Source organism: Talpa europaea (genome assembly GCF_964194135.1).
Source record: "Talpa europaea genome assembly, chromosome: X".
NCBI lineage: Eukaryota > Metazoa > Chordata > Mammalia > Eulipotyphla > Talpidae > Talpa > Talpa europaea.
In genome coordinates, this window is record NC_140081.1 from 52,712,356 (window position 1) to 52,733,147 (window position 20,792).

The 20,792-nt window shown below is 34.3% G+C and overlaps 1 protein-coding gene across 1 annotated transcript in view; it reads right to left on the bottom strand.

Annotated features, from left to right (window-relative positions):
• The window catches only part of BRWD3 (bromodomain and WD repeat domain containing 3), a gene marked incomplete at both ends in the record, with an annotated part of 168,940 nt that overhangs the window by 52,496 nt on the left and 95,652 nt on the right, over positions 1-20,792 (bottom strand). The window contains 7 exons of the mRNA XM_084259146.1: positions 1,242-1,425; positions 3,779-3,946; positions 5,629-5,854; positions 6,937-7,065; positions 8,042-8,176; positions 17,349-17,502; positions 18,793-18,897. Coding sequence (XP_084115272.1) covers positions 1,242-1,425; positions 3,779-3,946; positions 5,629-5,854; positions 6,937-7,065; positions 8,042-8,176; positions 17,349-17,502; positions 18,793-18,897 — 1,101 coding nt within the window. The remainder of the gene's footprint in view (positions 1-1,241; positions 1,426-3,778; positions 3,947-5,628; positions 5,855-6,936; positions 7,066-8,041; positions 8,177-17,348; positions 17,503-18,792; positions 18,898-20,792) is intronic.

A 20,792-nucleotide genomic window follows, 5' to 3' on the forward strand; every position in this document is an offset into this window, starting at 1 on the left:
TTCAAATATAAATTTTGTCATTTTAACCATTTCCAGGTACACAATTCTGTGACATTAATTACATTTACAATGTTGTGTAAACATTACCACTATTTCCAAAATGTTTTCACCTCCACAAACTTTGTAACCATTAAACAATAATTCCCTATTTCTTCTGCACCTTGCCTCTAATAACCTCGAACCTAGTTTATGCATGTATAATTTGCATATTCTAGAAAATTCATGCAAGTGGAATTAAATGTTATTGTCCGTTTGTGTCTGGCTTATTTCACTTAGTATAATGTTGACCCATGTTGCAAAAGCTATCACAACTTCATTACTTTTTATGGCTGAATCATAGTGTTTATGTGTAGGTCACATTTTGTTTATCCATTCACCTGTTGACAGAAACCTGAATTGTTTCTAACATTCAACTATTGGTATTAATATGGTATTCTACTTTATTCCCTGCTAACAATGGCAGTTTTAAAGTTTTGAACAGATTTATTACAAAATGCTCTTCTATCAGAGGTTAGCATTCAGTGTATAAGTTGGCTATGCTTTCTTTTTTCTTATTACTATAGAAGAAAAGAAAGAAAAATGAAGGAAAAAAAACTAATTTTGCTTCTTGTTGGTTGATCTGGTAAAAGGCTAGTTTAGGAAGATAACATGATTAATATGGATTTTACATGTTTTCTGTCAATGTCCATTTTCTTTACTAAATGTATTTCCAGTTGATGTGGATTATCTGGAATCGAAATTATAGTACATGTTGGGTGTTACAAAGAAGAGTAGGGATTCTAAGTTTGAATTTATACTAATGAAAATATTTCATCCAAGGAAATGTACTAAAATGACATTCTTAAATACAGCCCCCCCAAGCACCTGATTCTTCTACATATGTGTATTGTACTCCAAAACTGCTCCAATGCCAAGTTCATGGCCTTCTCCTCAGAATCACTGCTGAATTTTGGATCTATAGATCACTACTATTATTAAACCACCATGGTCTTATATTCTGACTCAATAATATTTGTATTCTTCCTCTTAACCTAGACTATAAACATATGAAGACAGAAATTATGTTTTTCACTTTTTGATATGCCCCAAACCATTTAGCACAAAGCTAAACAAATTGAAGATACATGAATCAGCTTGATTAAAAAATATTTCAATTTTTATACTAACATGATACATTTTAATTTATGTACTAAAAAAGCAAGGCTCTTAACTTTCTTACAAATGTTACCTTATTGACTCACCTACTAACTCCATTATTTAGTTCATTGACCACCACTCTTCTGCTCCAAGCCATGAGATCTCGTTCAGTGGCCATCTGGCTCCGAGGAGCATTGTTATGCATTTGTCGGACACCTTCAATTTGACCACTACGTCGGAGCCCAATATTTGAAGAAGAAGATACATTCATATTTGGACTTCTCAGAGCTAAACCCAAAACAAGAAAGGTACAACTCTGAACAGAGGTCTAAATAAAATATAAGATTCAAAGATAATATTGCTGTTCAATATTGCTATCCCTTTGCTCTAAATTTCTTATACCCTCTATACAGTGTAAATACTGTTATGAATAAAGCAGGTACTCAATAAATGTTTAAATTTTCCACAGTTCTTTAAATTTTTTCAAAGCATTTTTACATCTGTCACCTACTAAATGCTCAGTAAATTTTTAAAAAGTATATTTCACATAATTTGGTAAAGTCAAATGTTTATTAGTACTTGTTCAAAAATGTTTTTTAATCTCAATTCTCTTTTTATTTAATCCATTAAAAGGTTTCTGAATTGTACAAAAATGAAAAATGGTGTAAAAATATATAAAATAAAAAATTAAAAAAAGGTTTCTGAATAAAATCTATGCTTTCAAAACTAGTAAAATAAGGGGGTGAGGGGAAGCAAATATTGTCTAAAAAATTTAAAAAATGATAAATGTTAAACAAATAAAGTCAAAAAAAGGATAACTGAAAAAATAGTAAAATAAAAAGTGCAAAACTGTTTTAACGATCAAAAATTTTATTTTTTAAGAGTGATAAGCAGGGCCTCCCCTGGTGGTGCAGGCGGTTGAGCGCTGCGCTGTGGAGCTGTCCACAGCCTCTGCAGCACTGGTTCGATCCCAGCCAGCCGGCGAGGGTCCCACATGGTGTGGCATGCCTCTCCTGTTACACCTGCTGCTCCCCTCAGCAGTGTATTTCGTCAGTCTGCCTGTTGGTACCCCACTCTGTCTCTGGTGAATACTCTCACCCTCCCAACGCATCTGGCCTGTACCCTGGTTTTTGTATAAAATAAATAAATAAATCTTAAAAAAAAGTAATAAGCAATTAAAGGATGAAAGAATTGACAGCACATTTAAGCTTTCATTAATTTTTATTTTTCATTGCATTTAAGCTTTTTTTTTTCATCCTCTAGAAAGGTCCCTACAAATTTATTTTTGTGTATTTACAAATAAAACAAAAATAAAAACTGGATGTTCAACTGTTAAAAGTACCAGAAACTACTCAAAACAAATGAACACTGCAAATAGAAGTCAATGGAGTTCTTTTACTAATGACATTTCAAATCTATCCACAGAAACATAGTAGTGGATGTAGAAGTACATGCTGATTTCATTAATGGATCTCTAAATCAGGTTTCTAAGCAAGTTTAATGTTTTAGGAACAAAGGGCCTGATATATAGGATTATCACCTCACTTCTTATATTGTTCTAAATTAAGGAAAGTTTATCTGAGTTAGGTGATCCAAAAGATGGGAAAAAAAGAATCTCTTAATTTTATGAAATACTAAAGAAATCAGGAAATATGTAGAATAACCTATGAATCACCTCAAATTTAAATCACTTTATTTGTTTCTGTGGACTCCAAATTGGCCATGTTACATAAAAATACCCCAAATCCATAAATGAAAAAAAGAAACAAATCTGCCAAAATCCCATGAGGATTTAAATTGAAAACAAAACTAATAGTTTTTGATAAAAGTAAAACTGATGTAAGGTAAAATTTATGTAAAACTCAGATGCATAGACACATTTCATGTAAAATGAAAGAAGAGAAACAATAGATTAGAAAAATAGTGGAAATGAGGTCAAACCACTGTGAAATTCAATTCAGAAGTTATACTTGTATTTCCCAGGAAGAGGGCAGCGTTCTTGTCAACAAAAGAAGGCAACTTTTTTGGTAATGATTTTTAAACTTATAGTGGCTTTAATTTTGAAAATTTTAAAGGTTGATTCCCCTATGAAGGGGATGGATTTCTTGCAGCACCTTGCTTATTTAAACAGAAGCAATGACAGCAAATACATTATAGAGTTTTTAAAAGAGAGTTTTTAAAATTTGTCATTTTACAAATTATAAATTTGTAATTTATACAAATAACAAATTATAATGAGATTAAGGCACTTTGGTACATATATCACAGATTAATAAAAAAATGTTTCTATTTTTATTATTGGTCAGTCAAGACCGAACCAATAATAAACTTTTAACATCTGACTACAAAACTGAGGGAGGTGGCAGGGTGGGAGTGGGGGAGGGAAGGCACCCAATGGAACATTGGTGGAGGATTATTGGGATACTGGTGGTGGGCAGGGTGTAAGAGTATACATTTGCAGAGCTTTAAACCTATAATCCCAAGAATAGTTACAAAGCTGTAAATCTGCTTTACCTCAATAAACATAATTTGGGAAAAAAAATCTGTCAGTTGATAGAAAAATAAAGCAAAACCTAAAATGGAATTACTTGGTACAAATAAATGTAGTATATTTATTATACCTTTATAAATAAATACATACCACCATTAGCAGAGTATGATCTATTAATTGGAAAATGTGGAACATCTCCTTCATTAATTAGTCTCAGATCTTGTTCCCTCTGTAGCTCCCTGATTATTCCATCAAGAATGCTCTCATCTTGGTCGTTGGTTTGTTGCCCAATTACCTGTTCCACTACTTCACCATCACCTTAATGAGACCAAAGATATGAAACTAAAACATTATATTTTAAAATACCCTATATACAGTAAAATCAAGCTTAACTCATAAATTTCTAGGCAAAAGATTAAAAAAAAAAAAACTCTAGAGAGACAACCTCCAGAAGAGAAAGTTTGTTTCTTTGATGAGAATTTCCTTTCTGAAAGATATCAAAATTACGTTTTTTTATATAATCTTTTGATAGCACCTTAGTATGTTGGTGAGTAGAAAAATTACTTCCTATACACTGAAATTCAACAATTATGTCTGAATAAAATCTATTTCTATGACGTTTTTCTTTCTTAAAATCATCGTACACATTTTTTTTAAGATTAATTTATTTATGCATACAAGAACTGTGGCACAGGCCAGAGGTGTGGGGGTGGGGATGAGAGGATTCACCAGAGACTGAGTGGGGAACAGAACAGGCAGATTGACCAAAATACACTGCAGAGGGGAGTAGCGGGCAAGTCAGGAGAGGTCTGCTGCACCATGTCGGTGACCTCCCTGGTTGGGGATGGAACTCGTGCTGCAGTAGCTGCAGATAGCTTCACAGTGCTGCTTTTTAATCCCTTGCGCCACCAGGGAGGCCCCTGTACACCTGTTTTTCTTCTTGACTGCTAGTCATATTAAATGTCATCTGATAGAGAAACCAAGTGGTCAGGTTTTATAGGAAATGAAATGAAATAACACTTTTTATTCAGATGTTTTCAGTTTTGTCTCCTATTTAATATTCACATTTCCACCCTTGTTTGATAAATGTGACTTCATCAGAGTAACTATCAGCACATGTAACACCATATCAATGCCCCACAAATTATACTGTTTTTATGAAAGAAAACATAAAAGGATGTACAACATATTTCACCTTATAAAGGCTAATTCAAGTCTTAATTCCCTAGTGAAGAAATAAAATTCCACTTGCAATTCAATAACTCACTAGCTAATATGTGGAAGAAAACCTACAAGTAACAAACCTAGATAAGAAAACATTCTGGTGTGGAAGGTAGGGTGGAAGAAACAGTACACCTAAGGGAAATAACCAGAAGAGCTGCTTTGCTGGAGAATAGCTTATTTCAATGCCTTATTCTACTATCCTTCCATCACACCTATCATTATGTGCTCAATATCCTCCAATATTGAGTATTATTTAAACACTCACATCTCCCTCCCAACACACAATAACTCTTTTCAATTCAAACATGGTGATAGGCAGCCACTACCAAATTTGTGGTGTTTGAAATTTTCTCTTCTTGGGTCCACTAACTATGGGCTCTGAAATTAAAATACCAAGGCTATAAGCAATAAAATAATACCGATTATAAAAGCTTGATACATTACAGTTAGCACATTTAATCATTGCTAGAAGTCAACACTATAAACAGCAGGATCATACATATATTCAGGGTTTCTAAGGAAGCAGGTCAACACATTCTCTGCTTCAGCACATGCTTGTTTGTTCTAATTCATTTATTAGTGTCCAGGTGAGATAAACAATGTAAAAACAATCCAGTAAGGTAAAAAGCATTATGCAACTGAAAATTAATGGAAGTATTATATAAAATAAAGTATAACCTACTATGGAGTTTAGCAGAGGGACATATGCCATAGAGAGTATAGCAGTAAATATAACATTTTATAAATGTTTTAATTTAATTTTTGAAATAACATACCATTAGCCACATATCCCAGCTGTGGTATAAGTTGTTCATCTTTACAATTTTCCCGACCTGGCACTAGCCTTTGGAATTTTGTGGGATGAGGATTTCCATCAACATCCACTAAGAATGGGGGAGGCATGAGGTGAGGAGCTTGTTGAGTTTGTTCATCCAATACATAGTTGTTGGCATCACGGATAAGAGGTCGATAATCCGTGTGGAAGAACATCTGATCTGGAATCTTTATGAAAGATTTTAGTATGTAACATACAAAGGGCATTTGTAGATAGGCACTTATTTTCATTCCTAGAGCACATGCATTTTTCAAATCAGACAATTTTTGCATTTTTATAGTTCTCTATTGCCATATGTTCTCCTCAGGTAGAAGTGAATCACCTAGATGGTAGTCCTCTTTTCTCCAAAAAATCCTACAGCTGTATTATTTTCTGAACCTATATTATCTTTCTTCAATTAGGGTAGAGAGAAATAAAGCAACAAATACAGTAAAGTTAGTTGTTTGTTTTCCATTAAATACTCATACTTTTTATATAGATTTTATTATAGAATAAAAATAGTGAAAACACTTAAATGTTTAAAAAGCAAAAAAAAAAAAAAAAAACAAAAACTCTAAACAATTTGCCACTGAGAAAATACATATGGCTCTAAAAATGGAACTTTTACTTACCATTTTATTTTCTTCATCTTATTTTTAATAAGAAATACACTGTAACTGAGTGGTATTTATTCTTGGAAATCCCTATCAAAGTTCCAAAGGTAAGTATTTCTACTTAAATTACAAAATGCATACAGACCTTTATTACTATTTTTCTTGCTTATTTTTATTCGAACAAGGATACATGGAGTATAAAATAAGTGGAAAGGCAGGTATCAATTTCATCAAAACTACTCAAAGGAGATACAAATATTGAGTTGATCTCAACAATTCTAAGTTCTCTTTCAACTCCAAAATTTTATAACCTATTCCAAATTCACAGCTAATAAAATATAAGGCACTAAATGAGTTATTATCCAAAGTATTTTAACAAGATCAATAATAAGTAAAATAGCCAAGCAACAAATTAAACATCCAGTCATCAGCTATTAATTCTCAATTTAGGATAAGTAGAAAACATAATTTGGTAGTTGTTCTCCAATTACACCTAAAAGGCAGTACAAAGAATATGTTCCAAGCAGTGATGAAAAAAATTTACCAAGAAAGGTGACTTTATTAGTCTTATTTATTAACATTAACTGGAAGGCTTCTAATTTTATGAATGATAGTATCCAAAATTGTTGCCTGCAACAAAAATTAAATGTACTAACCTTTTCATAATATTTACTGCATCCAAAACCAAAAAGCAGTAAATGTCCATGAGAATCTGTACAGGCAAAATGGTTTCCATCTGGTGAAAATTTACAATCAAACACTGCACCATGGCCTTGGCCTTCAATCTGAAATTTAGAAGGATCACTTTAAGTCACTTAGGAGGTTATTTTCAAATAATAATTAGGTAATAATGTCCCTTGCCAATGTCATGAATTCTGTGATGCATCAACATTCCAATGCCCTCTCTGGTTTCTGTTCCCAGAACCCTACTGAAACAATAAAGCCCTGAAAGAAATTATTTTTAGCAGTGTCATACCTCAAGAAATACTAAATGAGTGACTAAAGAGAAAAAAATACTAAATACAACAAAACTGACATAGGTAAGCAACGTCAAGATACTTATTTTCACATCCTAAATTGTAGTGCATTTAAACCTTAAAATAACCACCTTAAAATCAAAGCACACAAATTGATTTTACTCTCAAAATACCTAAGATGTTATTAATGTTCCAGGTATCTGTAAAAAGCCTATAAAAGGGAGCTCAACAGCAAATAATTTAGAAATGTTTAGTCGAAACTATTCTTTAGAGAAGGGCACTAAACATGCAGGATATGAGTAATCCTATTACCATAGGAAGAGGTTCTCCTGGGAGAAGAGAAAGCCCACCAGATTTTTCAATGATTTGTATGAAATATACTTGACTATCTCTACCTCCGATTCCATGTTCACAAAACAACTTCCTGATAACAAAGCAAATGAGTTTTCCAGAGGCAGATATAACATAATCTCTGTGGTGATTCATAAATTAAGATTACACTTTAATATTAAACTTTCGTGATTTTTGGTTAATGTTAGTTCCAAATTTGAGTTTCAAGAGTTTAGAACTGGGGTTCAGAATTTGGAAAATGCTAATAACATTTATGCAAAAGGCATAATTCTGACTGCCCTTACTCTTAGATCTTGAGACATTTTCTGCCATTATTTTATGTATTAAAGCACAGACAATAAGAGGTTCCTTGGCACTAACCATACTTTAACTACCAAGTCATTAAATAAATAGAAATCAGTTTTAATATGAACTAAGCACAGCTTTTCCTTACCATGTTAAAATAATTCCGAATTTTGGTCCCCCGGTCAAGGTCCCAAATAAAAATGTTCCCATCATGACCTGCCGAAAGTATGATCCTTTGATCAAATGGGTGTGCTTCCAAAACAAATACTTCATCATCATGTCCCTGTGATAAAAATCAATGTTATAAATGAAAAACAACACTGACTATCTGGTTTATTTGGTCCAGTCTTAGGAGCGAGTTATCTATCTGGCACAGATGAATTCATACACACCAATTTAACAACATTTACTTCATGGCCACTACAAAAAAAAAAAACAATTCAGTTAGAGTTCCGCATACGTTTAAGTGCTGATTTCATAACGTATTCAACAGAGAGAAGACCCCAAAAGGTGTTTAAAATAAAGATAGTCCAAAACAGTTACACCTCATTAATCAGCTCCCTGAGGTAGAATTTATATTTCTAGAATTCTACTGTTTAAAAGGCCATAGGAAAGGTCATAAATAGAATCATTAACAAGCAATCCTGGGCCTCCCCGGTGGCGCAGTGGTTGAGAGCTGGGTTGTGAAGCTGCCCACAGCCTCGGCAGGGCCGGTTGGATCCCTGGCTGCTCCCTGGCCACTGGAGGAGGGTCCCACATGGCACGCAGACCTCTCCTGCCACCCACTGCTCCCCTCAGCAGTGTGCTTTGGTCCTTCTGCCTGCTCTGCTCCCCGCTCTGGCTCTGGTGAATTCTCTCACCCTCCCGCGCTTCTGACTGTACCCAGTGCTTGTATAAATAAATTAATTAAATTAAATTAAAAAATTAAAAAAAAACAAGCAATTCTGCCATAGACAAACCATCATTGTTCTTCATACAGCACTCTCTAATACCTGGTATTCAGATTGAATTTTGGAAGGTCTAATGATACAAACAGAGGACTCTGAAAAAACAGTGACTCTGCCCTTTCATCTACTTTATATTTGAAGGCTTCATTTAATATGCTATCTGAAAAACTAGTGTGCTACTAAAAAAAATAAGTTCTATGTTCTATGCACGTTTCCCTCCCAATAAATCAAAGAATATCAGTTTATGGAGACCTTAGAGATTAGGAGTCTACAAAATGTGGCCTGAAGGCCAAATCTGGCTCTCACCCTCATTTTTGTACACAAAGCCTATGAGATAAGAATATTTTTTACAATTTTAAAATGTTGTAAAAAACACCATATGTGGACAATAAAGTTTAAAATATTTACTATCAGACCTATAAAGAAAAAGGTCGCTGACACCTGATTTAGATCATTGTTGCATTTCCTTAACTCCTGGTTAGAGAATACATAATTAACAATACGCTCCAAGTTGCCTTTCACTTAGGAACACACCAGGATTTTACACATCAGGAACATCCAGAAATATTCATGTCTTATGAAACCAGAAAGTACATTTTATCCTAAATCATGGTAGAAAAATGAATAACCCCTAACATATTAATATTATAGGCAAAGAAAATGACTTATTAAAAAAAATAACTGCAGACTTGCTGAAAACATAAAGTACTATGATGAGTAAGTAAAATCTCATTATAATAAATACCATTACAATTTGAACTTTACCAAAAACCCCATCCCAATAATTACTAAAAAAGTTCTTTGTTATAACAAAATCTCTTGCTGAAAAATCAATTTGATATACTAAAAACTTTCCCAGATTCCTAAACAGTAAACAATAAAATTACTCTGGGCCTCCCCTGGTGATGCAGTGTTTTTGAGCACTGGGCTGCTAAGCTGCCCACAGCCTCTCCAGCGCCTGTTTGATTCCTGGCCGCCGGTGATAGTCCCACATGGCAAAGCAGACCTCTCCTGCAGCGCCCGCTGCCTCCCTCAGCAGTGTATTTCAGTCAGTCTGTATTTCAGTCAGTTCTGTTCCCCGCTCTGGCTCTGGTGAATTTTCTCACCCTCCCACGCTTCTGACTGGACCCAATGCTTGTAAAATAAGTAAATAAATCTTAAAAAAAAAAACAATAAGATTACTTTGTTAAACTCAAATTATTAATGGTACAACTACTTCAGTGTATATTGGGAAAAAGAGGTTTTTAAATAGGGGATATTGTTTTTGGTCATAAGCCTTAGAATAGGGCATGGTCACTCGAAGATAGGAAATAAAAGCTGATCAAATTCAGTACGTTAAAATTTGCCATATGCCCCATTTTTATTTATTTAATATATCTCTATTTCTACCACCACACCAATCCAAATCATCATACAAGAGATTCCCCAGTATACCCAGAAACACTCTTATTCCCATTTCAATCTATATTCTCTATTATGTCACTTTAATTATAAGGTCTGAGATAATAGAATATATTTATTAATCTCGCCTGACACAGACTTCCTGAAATCTTATAACTTTCTGGGTGATAAGAAAACTAAGAGCATCTTTTATTTAAATATTGGGTCTTTGACCTTACTTTCAAAAAAATGGCTCCCAAAACTCATAATTTCCTGGGCAACAGCTGCATCTTTTACTCTAATGAGGAACACTGAATGGGCTCCTAGATGAAGGATGTTACTGGAAAAATCAAGTCATGATTAAGAGGTAGGTGTTTTAATATTCCCCTCACCAATTCTCTTGAGAAGGAGATAGGCTGAAACTTCAGCTAATAATAGATCATGCCTGATATAATATACATAGAGAATCCCAAAAACTCCACAGAAAAACTAATTCAACTAATCAATCAGTTTATTAAAGTGGCAGGATACAAAATCAATACGCAAAAATCAGTAGCCTTCCTATACACAAACAATAAATCTGAAGAAGAAGAAATAAAAAAAATCCCTTTTATTATTTAAACAAAAAAAATCTAATACTTGGGAATAAACCTTACAAAAGAGGTAAATGACCTATGCAAAGAAAACTATAAAACACTGTTAAAAGAAATAAAAGAAGACACAAAGAAATGGAAAGTCATCCCCTGCTCATGGATTGGAAGAATAAACATAATTAAAATGGCCATCCTACCAAAAGCAATATACAGATTCAATGCTATTCCAATCAAAATTTCAATGTCATTCTTCAAAGAAATAGAACAATTATTCATGAAATTCATATGGAATCACCAAAAACCCCAAATAGCCAAAGCTCTCCTGAAAAAAAAAAAAAAAAAAAGAATGACATGGAAGCATCACACTCCCAGACTTCAAACTATACTACAACGCCATAATCATCAAAACTACATGGTATTGGAACAGGAACAGACACACGTACCAATGGAACCAAAGAGAAAATCCAGAAATAAACCCACAGATTTATGGTCAACTAATCTTTGACAAAGGAGCAGAGAATACGCACATGAGCAAAGAAAGTTTGTGCAATAAATGGTGCTGGGAAAACTGGGTCGCTACATGCAAAAGAATGAAGCTTGACCATTACTTCATACTATGCACAAAAACCAACTCAAAATGGATTAAAGAACTAGACATAAGACCTGAAATCATAAAATATATAGAAGGAAATATAGGTGAAACACTGCATGACATGCACCTCAGAGATATGTTTACAGACACATCACCCAAAGCAGTGATAGAGAAGGCAAAGATAAACAGCTGGGACTACATCAAATTAAAGCGCTTCTGCACAGCAAAAGAGACAATAACAAAAATAAAGAGAAACCCCACCGGCTGAGAGAAAATCTTTGCACCCAACACTAATGATAAAGGATTGATCACAAAAATCTACAAAGAGCTGATGAGACACAACAACAACAAAGAAAATAATCCTGCCAAAAAATGGGCAGAAGAGCTAAAAAGAAACTTCTCTGAAGAGGAAATGCAAATGGCCAACAGGCATATGAAAAAATGTTCAACATCACTTGTAATCAGAGAAATGCAAATCAAAACTACAATGAGATACCATCTCACACCAGTTAAGAATGACACATATTAAAAAAACTAGCAACAACAAATATTGGTGAGGTTGTGGAGAAAAAGGAACTCTCCTGCACTGCTGGTGGGAGTGCAAACTGGTCCAACCACTATGGAGAGCTATGTAGAGATTTCTTGACCTACTAAACATTGAGCTTCCATATGATCAAGTAATTCCACTCCTAGGTATTTACCCAAAGGACACAGAAACATTAATTCAAAAGGGCACCTGCACCCCTATGTTTATAGCACCACTATTTACAATAGCTAAGCTATGGAAACAACCCAAATGCCCAAAAATAGATGACTGGATCAAAAAGATGTGGTACATATACACAATGGAATATTACTCAGCAATCAAAAAAGATAAACACATGCAGTTTGCAGCAACATGGATGGAGCTAGAAGGAATCATGCTCAGCAAAATAAGTCAGAAAGAAAAAGAAAAATACCGAATGGTCTCACTCATAGCAGGAATTCAGAAAACCTAAATAAGAGACCAGGGAAAAGACTATCCAATACAAAGTAAAAATCAAAATTAACAAGCAACTATAAACCAGAGACACACTATGGGGGGGGGGCGGGGAGAGGAAGGACTAGAGTCCGGGGGGGGTGCAACTGTATGGCGAATATAACCAAAATGAAAATGTATACATTGTGCAAAGATGAAAAATGATGTAAGAATTATATAAAACAAAGTATTAAAAAATAAATAACAGGGCTCAAAACTGTAAAAAAAAATAATAGATCATGCCTACATGATAAAACCTTCATACATAATGAAGTCTTCAAAAAATCCCAAAAGTATGGGTTTTGGTGAGTTTCAAGGTTGATTAACACCTGGAGACGCTGGGCAGCTCTATGAATCTTGCCTTACTCATCCCATCTATCTGGAAGTTCATCTGTATCCTTTATCATATACCTGTTATAAACCAGTAAATAATAAATGTTGCCCTGAGATCTGTGAAATCACCCTAGCAAATTAATTGAACCCAAGGAGGGGGATCATTGAAACCTCTGATCTACAGCTGGTTGGTCAGAAGTTCAGGTGATAACCTAGGCTTGTGACTGTTCTGAAGTATGAGTGTATTTATTGGGGTGTGGGGGGGCAGTGACAATTTTATAGGAATCTGATGCTGTCTCCAGGTAGAAAGTGTCAAATTTAAGTTAAAATGTAGGACACCCCGTTAGTGTTACAGAGAATTGCTTAGTGTGAAGAAAAAACTCTACATATTTGATGGCCAAAAGTGACAGAAATATTCTATATGAAAGCAAGGGAGTCAAAGGGAACAAAGAAATAGTAGGGAGAAAATGTTTTTTTTATTTCCTATAATCAAGAAGAGAACTATGAGTTTTTTTCAAATTACAAGGTATTTATCAAAAGAAAACTCACATATCATTCCTTTGCTTTTAAGCCAGTTAATGTTTTCCTCTTGGTCTTACAAAATTTGGAATGGTCTAACCCATGTCTGTTTCTCCAGTCACATCTGGTGTCATTGTTTCTGTTCTCTGCACTCTGGACAAAAATTGTGTTTTTCAACTCCCTTCTACCTAGGGACCTTGGTATATGCTTTTCCCTCTTCCTTTAAGAATCTCCCAAACTCCTCAAATATAAAATTTATCATACATTTATTTGACACTCAATTATGCTGAAATAGAAAATATGCAAAACAGATAATTACATGTGTAAAGAAATATCACTTCCTACTAAAATCTTTAGACTTTTCTATGTTTATCATGTCAACAATAAGTGACTAGACAGAAAATCAATACACAAAAATCTGTTCTGTTTCTATACATTAAGAACAAGCTTACAGAAAGAGAAATTAAGATAAACAATCTCATTTACAACCTCAGCAAGAAGGACCTGGAAATAAACTTAACTCAAGGAGGTGGAAGACACATACACTGAAAACTCTAAGACACTATTAAATGAAATATAAGACACAAATAAATGAAAAGATATTCTGTGCTCATGGATTAGCAGAATGAATACCATTAAAATGGCCATCGTACATAAAATAATATACAGATACAATGCAATCCTAATCAAAGTTTCAATAACATTTTTCAAGGAAATATAACAAATACTGAAATTTGTATGGAACCACAAGATTCCAAATAGCCAAAGCAAACCTGACAAAAATGAACACACAAGTATCACACTTCCTGACTTAAAACTATACTACATAGCAACAGTAATCAAAACAGTATAGTATAGGAACAAATTAGAAACACAAACTAAGGGAACAAAACAGATAGCCCAGAAATTAACCCACAAATATATGGACAGTTAATTTATGACAAAGGAGTCAAGAGCAAAAAATGGAGAAAGGAAAGTCTCTTCAACAAATGGTGCAGAGAAAACTGAATAGCCACATGCAAAAGAATAAAAACTAAATCATTAATGACATATACAAAAATAAATTCAAAATGGAGTACAAACTTGGATTTAAGACCTGAAACCATAAACACAAAGAAAACATAGACAAGTTACTTGACATCAGCCTTATAGATGTCTTTGTGGAAATGATTCCAAAAGAATGGGAAACAAAAGCAAAAATAAACATATGCAACTATATCAAACTAAATAGTTTACAGGGAAAGAAACTGTCATCAAAATTAAAGGCCATCCTACACAATGGGAGAAGATATTTGCACATCATACATCCAATAAAGGGATAATAGCCACAACATATACAAAACTAATATAACTCACCAAGAAAATAAGCCATCCAACCAAAAATTAGCAGAAGATCCAAATAGGCACTTCTCCAAAGAAGATGTACTGATGGCCAACAGGCACATGAAAAATACTTAACTTCACTTACTATTAGAGAAATGCAAATCAAGTTCTAAATGAGATCACTTTATACCTGTGAGAATGGTTTCTATCCAAATGGCTAGAAATAAAAAAATATTTGTCTGGGTATTGAGAAAAAGGGAGATGGCATACTGTTGGTGGGAACGTAAATTGGTGCAGCCACTATGAAAAACAGTATGGAGGTTCTACAAAAAATTGAAAAGAACTACCATGTGATCTAGCAATTCCACTTCTAGATACTTATCTGAAGAATATGAAAATACTTATTCCAAAAGATAAATGTACCCAATATTCACAGCAGTATTATTCACAATAGCCAAGACGCAAAAACAAACTAAATGCATATTGATTAAAGACTAAAGAAGATGTATCACATATACACAATGGCACAAACCAGCTATTAAAAAAATGATGAAACCTTGCCATTTGTAACAACATGGATAGAACCAGAGATGAATATACTAAGCAGAATAAGTAATAATTAGAAAGACAAAGATAACAGGTAATTTCACTTATGTGTGGAATATAATGAAATAAAGCAAATCAACAAACAAAACACAATACAAACAACTCTTAGACTCTCACAATATGGTAGTGAGCAGAGGGAATAGGGAAGGAAGAAGGAGTTAACAGGCAGAGGATGTCAATTTGATACTAGTGAATGGTACTAGAACTTTGGATCTGGGCATGGTATGGGAAATGCATTTACAGAAGTGTATATTATTCTCCGGAAAGTTATTTACTATTATAAACCAATGGAACATCAACTAGAAAAAAATAAAAAGGACATTTTTTTTAAAAAGAAAATACATGGTAGTGATAAATACTTTATGACAATAAAACAAGGTAAGGTAATAAGACAAAGACTTGCAGGCCTTCAACTCTTAACCCAAACTTCATTTACTAAGGAAGCTTTCTCAGGTCCTCGCAGACCAGGTTTAGCCGCCCGGTTAGAAACTTAAATTTTAATTTTCACTTTTACTTCTTAACATTTATTCCATTATTTTTTTTTCTCTTAATAGGACGTAAACTCCAGGAGGACAGGGACTCTTTAAGACAGAAATAATACCTAACTCAGTGACTGGCACACAGTAAATGGTGAATAAATATTTGCTGAATGGAAGAACTGTATACCCTACTAAGATCCTGATATACAAATTGTTAACACAAAAAAAATATAAGTTCTGTATGAAAACTAAGACTGTTACAAACACTGAAAATAGTCTGTTCTAAAATTTCTCAGTAAAATTCACTGAAAACAGAGTACCCATGAGTAAACAAAAGGGAAGAATACTACTAAAGAGAATGCTAAGGTACTAAGATAGCTTCATTTTTTTTAAATTTTTTTAAAGATTTATTTATTTATTTATACAAGCACTGGGTACAGTCGGAAGCGCAGGAGGGTGAGAGAATTCACCAGAGACAGAGCAGGCAGCAGAACAGGCAGACGGTGGCAGGAGAGGTCTGCGCGCCATGTGGGACCCTCACCGGTGGCCGGGGATCAAACCAGCGCTGCAGAAGCTACGGGCAGCTTCGCAACCCAGCGCTCAACCGCTGTGCCACTGGGGAGGCCCTAAAATATCTTTATACAAATAATTAAAATCGATGTTACAAAACAGACTTTGAAATGTGATGTATAGAGATACAGATCTGTTATATGTAATACTATATAGCTGCTAGCTACATATAGCTATTAAGCATTTGAAATGTGACTTGTCCAAATTGAGATGCTCTGTAAGTATAAAATACACACCAATCTGAAAAAAAAGCAAAATACTTTACTAATAACTTTTATATTACATATTGAAATGCTGTTATTTTGATTATATAATTATATTGCAGCATTTTACTGACAGATATAATTTTTATACAAAGAGGAAAATGCATCTTTTTCTTCTACTTGTTTTCTTTTCCTACTTATTGCATAAACTAATCTCAGAAGGTAGAATATGCAGGATACCTTGTCAAAATAGTTAGCACTAACCCTATGTCAATAATAAAAAAATCCCAACTCATGCTCGCTCTCTCTCTCTCTCTCTCTCTCTCTCTATATATATATATATATATATATATATAATATACATGCAATAATTGAATATATGAATAAATATCAGACCTAGAATACAACTTGAAAAGTTCAGGTGCCAGTTTTTAGCAACTATACCATGTATCATTCTTTTTTTTTTATTTTTTTCATTTTAATAATTAGGTTTTATTTTTTTAATAAATTTTATTTTTATATTCCCCATACAATTGCAACCCCCTTATTTTGACCTCAATCCCTCCCCTCCCCGCCCCCCAACCCCCATACAGTGTCTCTGGTTCATAGTTTTTTGTTGATTTTGATTTTCACTTTCTTATAGTGACTCATTTTCCTGGTCCCTTATTTAAGTTTTCTAGATTCCTGCTATGAGTGAGACCATCCGGTATTTTTCTTTTTCTTTCTGGCTTATTTCGCTGAGCATGATCCCTTCCAGCGCCATCCATGTTGCTGCAATCATTCTTAATGTGGAACTATTTTAGCAGGAGTACCTTGAATAATTACTTCTCTGAGGGATAGTAAGACATAGAAAATAAACCAGAATTTAATTTCCTGAAAAAATAATACTTACAGATAAAGTATGAAGAAGTTGCCCTGAAACAGAATTCCATACTTTCAAGAGGAAATTGTTTACTGCAGTAATAACCGTGGTGTCATAGCGATCCCAGGCAACCATAGTCACCTTAAGTTTAGTGACCTTGTCTTCTGCAGATGGCAAATTACTCCTAAACAAAACAATTTGCAGTATTCATGCATTGTAAATTTTTAACAAAGGTATATAGAAATAGTAATTTATGGCAAAAATCTCTCCAGAAACATGTAACATTTTAGATTTTAAAAATCCTAATCTATACTTTTCAGTATCCATGAAATAAATTATTAAAATTATCTGCATATATTTATTTCAGGGAGAAAAGAACATAAAAATTACCAAAATTTTGTAATCAGTTATTCAGAACAAACAAACAAACAAAAAAGACAAAAAAATGTCTTGCAATACCTTGATAAATAAACTGCATGGTTGTGACAGCTACAAGCAAATATGAAAAAAACATAATGGATACCATATTCACTTAAGTGTAAAAATTTTTAAACTAATAGGTCTTGTAAAAGAGCAGTAAGAAATTCAGTAACTTTTGATTTAGTTGAATATGGCATCATTAAAACTCACTAGGACTACAAATTAAATTCTAGATTGCCATCAATGGGAAAATAATTTCACCGCCATACCCTAAGAAACTGTAGCGTTCTTAAAAAGTAATTATATAATAGTATTGTAAACTAAGGGCAAATCAATTTAAAAAAAAAGTAACTATCTCCCAATCGACAGTGAAGATAATGAAACAAAATGCTTCATTAAATGTGTTTATAATGTTCAGGAGGAATGTTAACAATACGTAACATTATCTGGTGGTGCAGTGCCTATACACAGCCTCTGCAGCACGGGTTCAATTCCCGGCCAGCCACAGAGATTCCCACATGGTGAGGCAGACCTCTCCTGTCTAGCCCGCTGCTCCCCTCAGCAACATATTTCAGTCAGTCTGCCTATTCTGTTCCCCACTCTGTCTCTGGTGAATCCTCTCACACTCCCGTGCCACTGACCTGTACCCCAGTGCTTGCATAAAAATAAAGAACTCTTTAAAAAAAATTTAAAAAGGTATCATCAATAAATAATAAACAGTTAACATATGCTGATGTTTAATAGGGCCAATATTCAAAGTTGAAAGTAATATAGACAGACATAAAAGATAACCTATAGAAAACTAAGATTTTAGTAGACCACATAAGATTAGTGTGTCACAGGAAACCAGAATTTTGAATGAATCAGCAATGTTCCTATCATCCATTCTGTCAATAAACAGCAAAAGGCAATTTATTTAGTGACTAAACACAAATGCAAATTTCTATTGGCTAATGTAAAAATATATTTTATGTTCAATATTAAATATAATTTAATAATGTAAGCGATACTATACCTTATAAGAATCACTGAAATATCTAACATCCAATCTTACCCAGTCATTTTAGTAGCCATATCTAGCACTATACTCTTCCATTCTTGTTGTTGATACTGCCAAACTCTTGCTGTTCCATCTCTACTTCCACTAACAAATCTTAAACTGCAAAGAAACAGTTAAATAGCCATGTTACTTTTCTCAAAAATGGAAAACAATTTTTTCAAAGTATGAAAGTATTAATTTCATCTTCATATACTACTAGGGTGAATAAAATGATACAATTTAGAAAACAGTTTGGCAGTTCCTCAAAATGATAAACAGATGACACATGATTCAGCAATTCTACTCTCAGGTATAGCCAAGAGAAATGCAACATTCACACAAAAAAAGTGTAAATAAACACCAACAGCATTGTGCATAAGCCAAAAATTGATAACAATCCAAATGTCCATTGACCAATAAAAGAATAAAGAAATTGTGATATAGTCACACAATCAAATATTATTCAGCAACAAAAAAGAATGAATCACTGATTCAAACTTCACCATGGACGAATCTTGAAAACATTATGCGAAGTGAAAAGAAGTCAGTCACAAAAGGCTATAAATTGTATAATTATTCAATTATATGAAATGTGCAGAACAGACAAAACTATAAATATAAAACAAGGTTTATATTCTATAAATATAAAACAAGGCTTCTCAGAGCTTAGGGTAGGGCTTTTAAAGGATTGGGGATTGAGAGAGAAAAGGAATAAGATTTCTTTTCAGGGTGATGACAATGTTCTGAAATTGATTGTGGTGAAGGCTCACAATCCTATTAACATATTAAAAACTGTAGATCCAAATCATGGCAGAATAGAACAGTTTGGATTATTATCTCCCCTAAACACAACTAAAAGGAAAATAAAACCAGAATAAAATTTGTTCAAAGGAAGTTTCAGACAGAGGTTAATTGACAGAGACTGAGGACTTTTCCAACGAGGTTTTGTACTGATGTGGGTGGCTTGCTGTAGGACTAGAAAGGGAAGAAGCAAGGTGATTGTGGCTAGGGTAAGGAATATTAAATTGTGCACTATAAGCTAAGGGCCTGCCACAGATGGTCCTACCTAGCATAATGAATCTTTCCAGTGGTACTTTTGGAGAGGGGGTGGTGCAACAGGCATACACATACATGGATTACAGATTCAGTAGCTAGGAGTTCACTGGCAGTAAGCAAGGGAGAGGTAGGCTCCGCCCTCTTCCCAGCAGAAAGACCTTAACAAAGGAAACCTCAGCACTGCTTGGTGGAGAGTCTGGCGTCAGGGTTGAGTGGGCGGGAAAGACCCCTCCCTACTCTCTGGAGAAAGATCCTAGTGAGACATCCACTGCTCCTCACAGTCCAGGTACCTTGCCCAGTAGCATTCATTGCTGGGCACCCTAAGTCCCACAGACAGCATCTGGTGCACCTGCCCAGCAGTGGAAGACAGCCTATATCCGGCCTCTTGTGGCTACAGATCAAGCCTGCTGCCCCTTGCCCAATGACTCCACCTTGGTGAAATGAGCCCCATGCTACAGAGGCGAGATACAATGAGGTGAGGTAGGAAGTAAGGAGTCCTGGAGATCTGAACAGAGCTCACTCTGGAGAGAGAAAACAAGAAGCAAGAGTTGACATATCTGTCTAGAGCATTGCTCACTCCTACACAGAATTGAGACTGAGTAGTTGGATCCCAGCTTCCTCTTCTTTCCCCAACAAGATAAACCAAGAAGAGAAACAAACAAAACTAAACCCCTGGTGCCCCAAATGCAAAACAGCAAATAAGGCAATACATATTTCTAGGAAGCAAGAAATTAACAGTACAGAGACATATATAAACTTATATAAAGAATACAGAAATAGATGACCTAACAAATATTTTGGAAAAAGTATTTGTAAGATGCCAAATGAGGTACAGGAAGGACAGCCAAGCACATAAAGACAGGTGCAGGATTTTAGAAAGGAGATCCAGGATCAAGAAGTTTTTTTTCAATAAAGAGACTGAGGATGTAAGTGCACGCGCACACACACACACATTCATA